The sequence below is a fragment of the Phyllostomus hastatus genome, unplaced genomic scaffold, assembly GCF_019186645.2.
Source record: "Phyllostomus hastatus isolate PE091 unplaced genomic scaffold, TTU_PhHast_1.1 phas_scaffold_501, whole genome shotgun sequence".
Taxonomy (NCBI): Eukaryota; Metazoa; Chordata; class Mammalia; order Chiroptera; family Phyllostomidae; genus Phyllostomus; species Phyllostomus hastatus.
The window spans coordinates 28247190-28259192 of NW_025334033.1; the positions used below are offsets into that span (position 1 = coordinate 28247190).

At 42.4% G+C, this 12003-nt stretch overlaps 2 protein-coding genes across 5 annotated transcripts in view; both read left to right on the forward strand.

Moving 5' to 3' along the window:
• The window catches only part of TRIP4 (thyroid hormone receptor interactor 4), a 57919-nt gene extending 54765 nt beyond the window's left edge, over window positions 1-3154 (forward strand). For both annotated transcript variants that reach the window (XM_045823616.1, XM_045823615.1), the window contains one exon: window positions 2843-3154. In XM_045823616.1, the coding sequence (XP_045679572.1) occupies window positions 2843-2887 (45 nt within the window). In that variant the 3' untranslated portion in view covers window positions 2888-3154. The remainder of the gene's footprint in view (window positions 1-2842) is intronic.
• A 5338-nt stretch (window positions 3155-8492) lies between these two features.
• The window catches only part of ZNF609 (zinc finger protein 609), a 194500-nt gene continuing 190989 nt past the window's right edge, over window positions 8493-12003 (forward strand). For 2 of the 3 annotated variants that reach the window (XM_045822233.1, XM_045822234.1), the window contains exon 1: window positions 8493-8602. The gene's annotated coding sequence lies outside the window, so the exon portion shown is untranslated. The remainder of the gene's footprint in view (window positions 8603-12003) is intronic. The other variant, XM_045822235.1, reaches the window with a different exon arrangement.

Consider the following 12003-nt stretch of genomic DNA (forward strand, 5'->3'; position numbering starts at 1 on the left):
TCTATATCTCCTTCCTCCTGTTAGTTTTCAATTTTATGAAATCATCACTGAAGCCAGAGATTAGTCTGCTTACAACTGAGTGCTTTGCTCTGATGGGTTGATCTTACTTGACCTGTGTTACATGAGGGTTTTCATAATCAGACTGGAGTTCTCTGAAAATTATATTGAAAAGTCCTATATAATAAAGCTTTGAGAGTATGAGGAAGGTAATGTCTTTTTTTTACATATGAGGAATCTGAAATAAATATAATGAAAAGACTTGCCTAGAGTTATATGGTAAATTAAAACTGAGACCATAACTAAGAAACACAACTCCCAAGCCTCAACATAAATAATATGACTACCCTTACTTTTTCAGACAACTTTGAGCTTATGAGGCATTTTAACATATGTGTTTCCATTAGTTATTTGATTAAATGACTTAGTGTATGTTAAATACTTAGCACAGTGGTTGCTACATAGAAAACACTTAATGTTAGCTGTAATCCTTTCAACAACTTTATAAGTTAGTAGGAATTTTCCCTCCTTTTATTTTTTAGTTGAGTAAACAGGTTTATAGAAATTATATTTTGCTAACATCTTTCTGCTTCTAGGTTTCCTACCTTTTTCTAGGTTTTTTGCTTTTTTTTTATATCGCCTGAAAAACAGATCATTTTAATTTACATTTCATTTCCCAGACACAGTATCATAGAGCTGGAAAAGGCCTTCAGTACTATGTAGTCCAGTTTCTTAGCATTGATAAAGTTGAAGATAAGAGTGATTAAGTGATCTCCAGATTATACAGCTAGGTAGTCTCAAGACCAAAACTAGAACCTGTTTCTTCTAACTTATTCAGTAAAGAGAGCTAGAAGTCTGGAGACCTGAAGTCCTAGGTGGAATTCTAAATTCTGCCCTGCCTTCTTCTAAAAAGCTGGATGAGACACATAATCTACCTCTGGGTACCACCACATTAGCAGATGAGGTACTCTTATGTTTATCTGGTACCTGTTTTTGGTTACTTAATAGTCCGACCTATAATGTAAAGGTTTTGAAATTTGTAGTGTCTGCCTTCTTTGTTTAATTCATTTGATGAAAACATTTATTGACCCCTGCCCATGTGGCTCAGTTGGTTGGAGTGCTGTCCCATATACCAAAAGGTTGTAGATTCAATCCCCAGTCAGGTACCTAGATTGCGGGTTCGTTCCCCGATTAGGGCACATACAGAAGGCAACTGATCGATGTTTCCTCTCACATTGATGTTTCTCACTTTCTGTCTCTCTCTTCCTCTCTCTCTAAAATCAGTAAACGTATTCTCTGGTGAGGATTAAAAAGAAAAAAAACTTTATTAAGCACCTACCGTTTGGTTGTCACTATGGTACTGTTAGGGATACGAAGACAAATTTGCCTTGTAATAGGGCTTATTGCCAGATTGCTGTCACATGCTTGTATTTTCAACCAGGCAGCCTGGGGGATGAAAGTAATTCTAAATCCTTGGGAATACCCTGTGCTCTAAAGCCCAAATTAAAATCAACAGCGTTGTGACCATTGTGGATGGCATTTAGTGAAGGTTTCTGAAGCCCAGAAAAGAAAGTAATTGTATTCCAAACGCAGGTGTAGCCCTATAGAGATAGGGGTGTGGGGGTGGAGATGGAATTAGAAAACAGGGAAACTTGTTAGGTTGAGGTTATTTTTTTTCACGGTTTCTTTGTGCAGTGATCACAACATGTATTCTTAATTGGACAAATGAGAATATTGAAGTCCAGAGAGAAAATGACTTGCCCCAGGTCACACAGCTAGTTCATATCAGACAAGGGTGGACTAAAACATGAGTCTTAAGACTCCTAGGCTAGTGCTCTCTTAATTTGATTGCTGCAGCAAATGAAGATGACAGCATATGAGGGACAGTGGTCATAGATGTGGGCCTATGGTGCAGTAGTACAAGGGTGCTTCCTTTTTTTTTTTTTTTTTTTTTTTAGTGCTACGGCTGATGTTCAACTTAATTGTTTCTGTTTCCAGCATCAGCGTTGCTATGGACTTAAATTCGATTTTTTTTTTTTTTTTAATTTGAGAAAGCAACCTGCAAGCTCTTTTCTCAGGCCAGACAGACAGGAAGGAACTCGGTTAAGATTCCCTTCATGAGATGGATGGCTCCTATGGCTGCTACCACTAAACCAAACTCTGTCCTAGTAAATCTGAGGAGTCAGAGGTCAGACACCACAGCAGTGAAGAACCTCTCATTAGGGTCACCTGGGACAGAAAGGTTGCTTGTTCTCTAACTTTAACACTTAGAAGAGTCATACAGCCTGTGACCTTTGCCCTTCTTAGCTGGTGATAGGGGCCCTTTGTCAGTAAAGCATTCATGTGGGTTCTACTCCACTGTTCCAGGTCACTCCCCCTATTAAGTCTGAGGCAGGATAGGGGTGAGTTGAACTGCTTTTCTCATTGTGAGGGAGGTTCATGCATTATGCTCAGCCAACTAACAGGTCAGAGGAATGGGTTTCCCACTGTGTAAAATGCCTTTTTTTATTATATGTTTATATTCTTTAAAAACTCGTCTTAGTATTAGACACCATGGAAAAGGTGACGTTTCTTTTCTAATAGCTACACAATTAGAAATATTAACTTAGGTTCTTTAGGCGAATACTCGTTGTGTTTGTGTGTATCCTTTTGTGTCTCTCTGTGGTGTTCCCACTGCTTCCTCATTCTTATAGAATGAGGCTCTGAAGTTTGAAAGTGTCTGAGTCCTGAAGCAAGATAATTGAATGTGACGGGAACACAGTAACCAGAAGACCTAGGAGGCCATGAAAGATTTGCATTGCAAATATAAAAAACAAATAATGAGGCTTCTTTTTTTCCCTTACAGGGAAACTGGATTCCAAGATCCATCAAGGCGCAAAGAAGGGGTTAATGAAGCAGAATAAAGCTGTCTGACCCAGGAGGAAAGGACATATGCAGCATAGTGGAGTTTTGTGTACTAAAATTGTTATACACTCGTCCTTTGGAATCTCAAGCAGTAGAAATTTCAAGGCTTGGCCATCAGTATGAGAAGATAAGAAGATCTCAATACTTAAACTCTTACCAAAACTTGTATATTTTTCTTAAAGAGTGGGATTCTTACTTTAAATAGTGGGTCAGAATCTTTGAATACATTATTTATAAAAACCTATTTTAAAAATTCCAGGTCTTAGAGATTTTTTTCTCAGTGTGGTATTGGAAGAGAAAGGAACAAGTTGGAAATTAATTTCCTCTCTTGGGCTTGGGTTTGTAGTTAGGAAAAAATTTAACCTAGGTTAACAATTGGCAGGGGAACACTTGAGTTTTAACGTTTCTTTGCCTCCCACCCCCTCCACCCCTTCCAAAATGATAGCCTAATAGAGAATTTGAATGTCCGAGGAATCCTGTGTTTGATACAGACAGTGGTGGGACAGAAAACTTTTTAGCAAGTTTTCTGCACCAGTCCAACATCTCTTAAAGTTGAGTCTGACATCTTCAAAAGCTGAGTAATCTTCACTGGTAAATTTTTTTTTTTTGAAGAGATGACCTGAAGAAGTGCTGTCATTTTGTTTTTTGGTTTGAGACATTAGGCATAAAAAGATCAGACTGGGAGGAGATGGAGCCACCTGCTAAAGCAGCATGAAACTGCCCTATTTATTTTGTTGGTATTGCAAAAGCATCACTTCTTTGTTGGGGCAATTAGAAACAAACTGAAAAATAAAATCCCTTCAGTAATTGCATCCAGATACTCCCAGATGCTGAACCTAAACCCTTTAAACCATCCACACCCCAGGAAGCTATGAGCTTTGAAAAAAAATCGGAGGTTATTTTGAAATGAGATTTTTACTAGTCAGTGTGGCCCCACTTAGGGAAGCCCTTTCTTCTGAGGCTGTTCAGAAGAGCTGTCAGAATCTCAGTTGCTGGCATCCTAAGGACATTCATGCTCTTAAATGTGTATGTTCTGCTTTTTATAAAGCAGCACCACCACACTGGGGAAGTTGGATTCCCTCCAGCAGTTGTGTGCATGACTTAAAAAAGAGAGCACAAGGGAGAAAAAAAAAGTACTCTGTGTTATGAAAAAGATTAATTTCCCCTTTCTTTAATCCTTCATATTCAGCATTTATTTGCATTGAAATGCTTCCACTCATTATGCATTGATGTTCACTCAACTGTGAACCCTGCTTGTTGCATAGCTCTAGGCACTGGTTTTGCGGGACCTGATCACTCTGGATTCCCACCTGATTCTTGTTCTGGTGATGCACACATGCAGTATTTTCTTTCTTTTCCTGTTCATCCTCTGTAGAGAGAGTGGAAAGGACAACTAATGGCACTTCTTTAGGGAAAAAACACCCTGCCCTCCTACAGACCCTAGTACTGTTAATGAAGCCCCATTGGGTTCATTATGTAGTTAATAGTTCACCAAGCAGTACGTAGCACCTTGAATTCTGAGCTGGAATTGTCTGGTTTTCTTAATACCAAAATAACACTGAAAGGCAGGAGGTAGAGAACCTATGGATGGTGGGGGAGGGGGGTGGGGAGTGGGGTGTTTATATACTTCTGTGTTTGAATGACAGCCTGAGCACAGAAGAGTCTGGATTGATTTTTCCACCTGGACAGATTGTGTGTGTGCCTAAAGGAAAACATCAGGAGCTGCAAGAGTTCAGGTTATGAAGCCATCTTGTGTGCTGTGATAAGAAAGTTTACAAGAACCTTACAAGTTTATAAGAACCCACCTCAGCATCCAAAATATGCAGCTGGAGCTACATGAGAAAATGGCAGAGTAACTTGGAAACTTCTGTTCATGGTTAGGCTGTGAAAGCCTGTCTTTAGTTCATTGATGGTGGTAAAAGGTCTCTCTCTTACTTGCAGAGACACCAGAGAGGAAGTGTGGGAGAGACTTGAAGGTAGATGGCTCTCCATTGCTCAGTGATGAATAGCATAATTTAAAGCTTAGTGGAAATTCTTAGCAGCCTGAGTACAAACTCACCCTGGAATAGCCAGCTTGCAACTGTAGAACAGCTTGGCTTGGGAGGTGTCTTCATGTTTCTGAGCTGGTTTTCTTTTGCAGCCTCAATATCTGTGCCCCCTTTTGGTTGGTTGGGTTCAGTAGCTCCCAATTGGTATAGTACTAAAGGATTCAGCGTTTTTGTTTTTCCAGGCAGGACCCAGTCTCAATTAAATAACTCAGAGTAGGATATATGTATATATAAATAAAACTGAAGATGTTCTCTGTCAAGATTTAGGAGGCTTTAGCCTTGCAGTCAGATGTTTGGAATGGGGTGAGGGGAATTTTATTTTATTATTTTGGTTGCCAGAGCTAATGTGGAAAAAAAAGAACTGTGTGTCCCCTCTTTTCTTTTTAAGCTGTAAGTTTACAGAAACTGATTTTTTCCTAGGGATTAGGTATGAAAAAAATAGACTTTCACAATTACTTTTATAAATAATTACAAAGCTAGGGCTTTTAAGAGTTATAACCCCAAATCTCTTTCCATTTTGAGTACTGTATCTGCTAAAGCCTATTTATATGGAGTTCATTTACTTTGGTTAAAAAAAAATTTAATGCCTTTGCTAGAGCTCCTAGCCAAGATTGAGACAGTATGGGGTGGTATCTTTTGCCTCACTGGAAAAGGCCAGTAAAAAGCAAGTATCTATTAAAGTAAAGAAATCAGTTAATTTCAGTTTATTAGGCCTGGTGGAGGAAAGAAAGTCCTGTGATGAAGGATGTTTTCTCCTTTAGATTCAAATAGCAAGTACACATCTGCTGTTCTCAGCTTCTGTGAATGTGTTTGGGTGGAGGTGATCCATGTCACAGGCTCTAGCAGCAAACAAGGGATCCAGCATTTGGAGGGCTGTTCTACTTCTCTCGGGAGAAGAACATAGAGTGCTATCCTCTGACACAAAGTGACTTGTGTAAATGTCCATTTGTGTGTGTGCACACAATGTGGATTAATTAATGGTGTGAAACTTGGTAAACTGATCAGATTTCAGTCATGACAATGGGTAATCCAGAAAGAAAACCTAGTAAGTGTTGTACCCCAACTTGGAGTCAGTTAAATAGAGTCAGGGAAAGGGAGCCGGGAACTGGACTAAGTATCCATAGAGAGGGGTGTCGTAGGAAAAGAGATGATGGGATGAGGGGTGAAAAATGTCAATACAGAAGACTTGAGAAGAGTCTAGAGCTGTACTGTCTGATAAATATGGTAGCCATTAGCCACATGTGATTATTTAAATGAAATTAAGAATTCAGTTCTTTAGTTACATTAACCATATTTCAAGTGCTCAAATAGCCACAAGTGGCTAGTGAGTTTAGAATTAGTGCAAATATAGACTATTTCCAACATTGCAAAAAGTTCTATTGGACAGTGCTTATTAGGAGCAGGGGTCAACATACTTTTTCTGTAAAGGACCAGGTAGCAAATATTTCAGGCTTTATAGGCCAGCCATACAGTCTGTTACTATTCAACTCTGCTGTCATAATGCAGATGCATATAAGAAAATAAGTAAATAAGCATGGCTCATTATTGAAACTTCATTTATGCACAATGACATTTGAATTTTATAGAGTTTTCATATCACAAAATTTTTTCTTTTGATTATTTTTCAGCCCTTTAAAAATGTAAAAACCATTCTTAGCTCATAGGACATACCAAAACAGGTGGTGAGCCTGATTTGATGTGTGGACCATAATTTGTCAACCCCTCTGTAGAGGAACAGGAAGTCAAAACTTAAAAGTTTTTTACTATAGAGGACATCAATCACTTGAAAAGTTTTAGTGGTTCTTCCAGACTTGAGAACTTTCTCTGGCTAAAAATCGGGGTTCACTGTAGGAATGTCTTCCTTTGTTTCCTAATTTTGCAGTCCAGTCTCTAATAGAGTCATGTTCTTCAATGGGAGAAGACTACTCAGGTGTTAACTTTTAATTAAGTCATACAAGTCTAAAACCCTAAACTTTACTCTTTCTCTACCTGCTAAGGAGATGAATCATCACTTGTAATACCTTCTACAGGCTGGAAGTTTGCTGTTACATGAGATCAGTTCTGTCCTTGTACTGTTCTAAGCAAGCTGAATATTGGTGGACCAAAGGGAGATTATCATCCTAGGCCGGTAGGCCAGACAGCCTTAGTAATGATCTTCAGTCATCACCCCCACCCCCAAACACACAGAACAGACACATACTTTTGTGTGCAGAGAGTTAGGGATTTTATGACCTTGGCTCTGTCCTCAACACTCGCTGTGTTGCCTGCCTGCTGCTGTTGAAAGATTCTCAGGGAAAGCAAAGGAAGGAAAGATAAAAACTGCATTTGAGCCCTGGCAGGGTAGCTCAGTTGGTTAAAGCGTCCCCAAATCCCAAGGTTATGGGTTTGATCCCTGGTTAGGGCACATATAAGAATCAACCAAAGGAAGCATAAATAAGTGGAACAATAAATCAATATTTTTATCTCTAAAATCAATTTTTAAAAAAAATTTACAATAAAACCCTGCAGAGTTGACTAAGATGGTCAAGGACACAGGAAGGATGTCATAGGGGTTAAAATGTGGGGAGTCTGGAGAATTAAGATAAATTTGTTTGCTGTGGAAGGAGGTAGTTTTAGGAAAGGAGGTCCTGAAGAATATGTTTCACAACTGAGAAGTGGGTTTGCTTATACAAACATGGACTGAATACTGTGTATTAGATAGTGTTCTGGGCAATTGGAGGTGAAAGGCAGGTAAATAAAGGTAAAACTTACCTTTATTGGTTGGAAAAGGACAGAATAAGACTTTTACATAATAAAAAGTAGTAAGATTTGATGATAGGATGGTGAGGAGAAAAAGGATATAGAAGGATTAGAAATGGTACTTCTAAGAGGAAAACAAATGGTAATCCGAAAAAAGGAAACCGGAGGACAAAGGATAAAAATGTAAGGGGTTGATATTTTGCTGAACCAGGGGATAAAATGGATGAAACCATCATGAGCTGTGCTTGCTCTTCGCTTTGTGGATGTTAACGTTCAGACCCCGTTGGGCCCTTTTCCCACAGTCGAAGGACGCCTACAGAATTGGTGTCTTCTGTATTTAAGTTACCCTACTTCCCCAGAGACCTCTCTGCGAGGAAGTCTGGTCCAGCGAGAGTTCTTTCCACGAGGAGAGAGCGTTAGGTTCGAGCTTCCAATCCAGGTTTCTTCGAGTTTATCTCTGTTTTAACCGGCTCGCCGGGTTTTCCAGCATTCCCAGAGCAGACTCTAATCCTGGCTCCTAGTGACCGCGCATTCCGAGACCCAGGATTTAGCTTCTCTATCCAGGTTCCGGGTTTCCCCTGCACTCTCCCGCCCCAGACTCCACACCAGCCTGGAATCCGGATCCGAGGGCCCGGTGGTCCAGTGTCCGGGCCTTCCGGGCGGCCCTGCTTGTCCCGGATCGCGGCGGCGGCGGCGGTGGCGGCGGCTGAGGGACCCGCGGCCCCGGACACAGCGGCACCGGCCGGGCGGGGCGGAGCAGCGCGGGGAGGGGCGGAGAGCCGGAGCGGAGGCGGGGTGGGGTGGGGGGGAGGGGCTGCGGGAACGGATGGCGGCCTGGGCCGGGTAGCAGCGGCGGTTCTACGGCCCGGGGCCCCGGGCCAGCGGAGGTGGCGGCTCCCGGGACCGGCCGCGCGGTGAGTCCGGAGCTTTGTGTGGAGCTGGGGCTGGGGGAGGAGAGAGGCGGCGGCGCTGAGTGGGGCCGGGGGGCAGCGGCTCAGGACGGAGGAAGTGGGGGTTGGGGGGCCGGGGCGGAGCGTGGAGGAAGGTGTGTATGGGGGGTAGAAGGGGGGTCGTTGCGTGGGTGGGGGAGGGGGCGTTTATGGACCTGGGGTGAAGTTCAAAGCACGGCTGGGGCCAATTCAGGGTGAGGGTAGGGGTGCCCGAGAGGGAATTAGGGTCTGGCCAGGTTGTGGGGTCAGGCCAGAGAGTTTGAGGCCAGTGTGGTTATCTTGAGGGGGCCCGTGGAAACTGAGGCTAGTCAGGGAGTTAGAGGGGTTCAGAGCTAAGGGTTTGGAGCAGAACGTGTGCGTGACCTAGGATGGGGGAGCAAGGTAGCTGGGAGTGTGCAGTAAGTAGGTTGTGGGTGTGTGCTCCTTCTAGTCTTCAGGTCATATTTACCCCTGTCCTTCTCTACAAGATGGAGGGATTCTTGGGCCTGGCCCTTAATTCTGTCCTTGTTAACACCCCCCCCCCCGCCGCCCCCCACAGTGTTTGTGACCCTGTCCTGTTTGGGAAACCCATGCTGCCCTCTTTTCCCTTTATGTGTAATTACGGTTGGATCATCTCTGTGCTTTGCTCAGATTCTCCTTCCTCCCTCTGGGGTTGAGGAGGAGGAGACACATCTGACCAATTAATGTGTGTTTGTGAAACAGGCAGCAGCAAACAGTCATTTCAGCTTCTAGGAATTAGGCTCACACAGGGTGGAGAGATCAGAGCCCTTCAGGGAGAATATTTCTGAACAATTCACAGATGATTGAATTCTCCAAGAAACATCTTCCTACCTAAAATGAGAGTAGGGAAGATGGGGGAGAAAGCCTGTCTGTTTCCAGCCATGTGTCCAGAGCCCCAGGGGTTGAGTAGAGTCCCCAGTCCCCCACAGGCCTCTCTTCTCTGTATTAGGCTTTGCTCTGCAGCCTTGAGTTAATTTCACCCCTGCTGCTTTGTCTTGGGGGAGGGAGCGCTGGTTTAGGCCGTTGTGAGGAGATGACTGTTCTGCTGCCACACACAATAGTCGTGTCATTTTATCGGGAGTGCTACCCCAGGGCTGAGAACTGCTGCTGCAGAGATAAACCGGTCCCTCTCACCCGCCTATTGTGTACACAGTGAAGGTCATAGGTTCAAGTCTTGTCTGAGAGCTTTGGATATGCTCCATCTCCCAGGCTCCTCAGTGCCATTTTCCTCCTTTTCCAGACTGGGGCTTGCCATTGGAGGAGGCCAGACAGAAAGGCTCTTCTTTTTGAGTGAGGAACAATGCAGAGCTCATTGGCACACATTTTTTCAGAAGAATAGGGGATGCCAGCCATGTTGTGCCTGCCTCTTTAGCTAGCCTGTACTAAGTTGTAGAGGAATAGTGTCTGGGAGACTCAATCGTGGTGTTTATGTCAGACCTCCAAGGGAAGGTTTCTATTCTTGTTTGAACCATCATATTTAATTCTTTTTATGGGGATAGGACATCCATAAATGATTTTTGTGTATTTGTTTAGGAATACCACCAAAAACCTCTATAGGGTTGATACAGGCAGTCAAGGACCCAGTACCTTTTTAGTGGTGACTTCCTGGTCAGTAGTAATTGCACAACAAAAAAGCCACAGATTTTGCCTTTCTGGTCACGGGCTGTAGAAACAAAACAACTTTCCTTTTAATCTTTATTTTACGACTGATGAAAGGAGATGATTTGTTTATTGTGCAGAAAGTCCATATCTGCCTCTTTAATAAGGAGAAATGTGCCAAAGAGATAAACATTAAAGTCTTTTGAGAACTTGAGAGTTATTATTAATGAGTGAAGGATGAGAATAAGCTAGAAAGAATCCTATCCCTGCATATATCTCATAGAAATGTCCATAATACTATTAGGGGAAAAAAAGTGTTCCTAGAAATGAGGTTTTAATTTAGGACGCTGAAGAAAACTTTTGTTTACAAAGAGATAGGAATGTTGTGAGACAGCAGTTGTATGTATACAATAGCCAACCGTTTCACATAGGGTATTGTTGAATAGAAACTCTAGCCTTTGGTTTTAGTAAAGGTCTTTCTGAGGTGCTGAATCTATGTTGCCTCCCTCGTTACTTTAGTTCAGTGAATCTTTCAAAATGATGGCTTGCCACTTAGGTGTTGGGCTCTGTTAGGAAGTTGTTCTGACCTTTGTATTTCCTAGTGACAACTTTCTTAAGGTCTTACTAGAGGGGTTGTCTGTCTTTAGGCTGCTTCTAGCTAGTATCCGTCCTAGGTCTCTGAATGAAGCTTCACCTAAACTGAGTCCAAAGCTTTTTGCTCTTGGGCTGTTGGCATTCTTTTCTGAATCCTGTCAGGTGACAGTGAAGGCAAAAGCCTCAGATTAATTTGCCCTGATTAGATATAGTGGTTTCAAATTTGGGCCCTTGCCACAAGGAGTCTCATGAGTCTTCTGATTGTGATTATCCTTCAGACAGCACTTTGGATTCCACCACTCCCCACCCCACTATCTTGGTAGAAAATGTTTCCCAGTGAGAAGTCTAGATAGCTGGACAGATTTGTGCTTTTTTGTGTGTGAGGATATGGAAGCATAATTTTGGCTCCTGGTAGTAATTATGTTGCAATTAGCATATAGCAACTAAATGACTGGAACAGGATAATTTGTTGAGGGGTTTGCTGATTGCTCTGTCAAGTGGAAGTGCCACTCCTTATTTATTTGACTGGGAACTCCACTGCCTGGACTCAGCCATGGAGATTTACGAAGTATAGGAATGATGTGTGGTCTCCAGAAGTTCTTGCCCTGCTTGCTGTCTCTCATTACTACCAGGTATCCTAGCACCTTCTGCTGCCCCTTTCTCCATCTCCAAAGGTGGTAGCTAAGCAGTTGTGGAAAATTGGTCATGTATGGTGATACTGACAAACAGATGGGGTCACTCTGAGATAAGGTGCCCTTATGTTGTGTGGCAAGTTTTCTTTTCAGCAGCTGAATTCTCACTTCTACTTGATTTTGTAAAATTTTTATTTATTTACTGACAGAGGGAGGGTAAGGAAGGGAAAAAGAAGGAAAGAAACATCAGTGTGTGAGAGATAAATCCATAAGTTGCCTCTCAAACGCCCCCAACTGGGAACCTGGCCCACAACCCAGGCATGTGCCCTGAATGGGAATCAAACCATCAACCTTTAGGTTTGCAGGCCGGCGCTCAATCCACTGGGCCCCACCAGACAAGGCACTGCTTCTTGATTTTTTAAATCCAATTTTCTTAAAAAAAAAAAAAAAAAGAACAACAACAAAACCCCATAAAATACAGAAATCACATAGTATGCAAAATATGCCTTCATGATGTCTCATAAAAGTTGGCTGTTACAG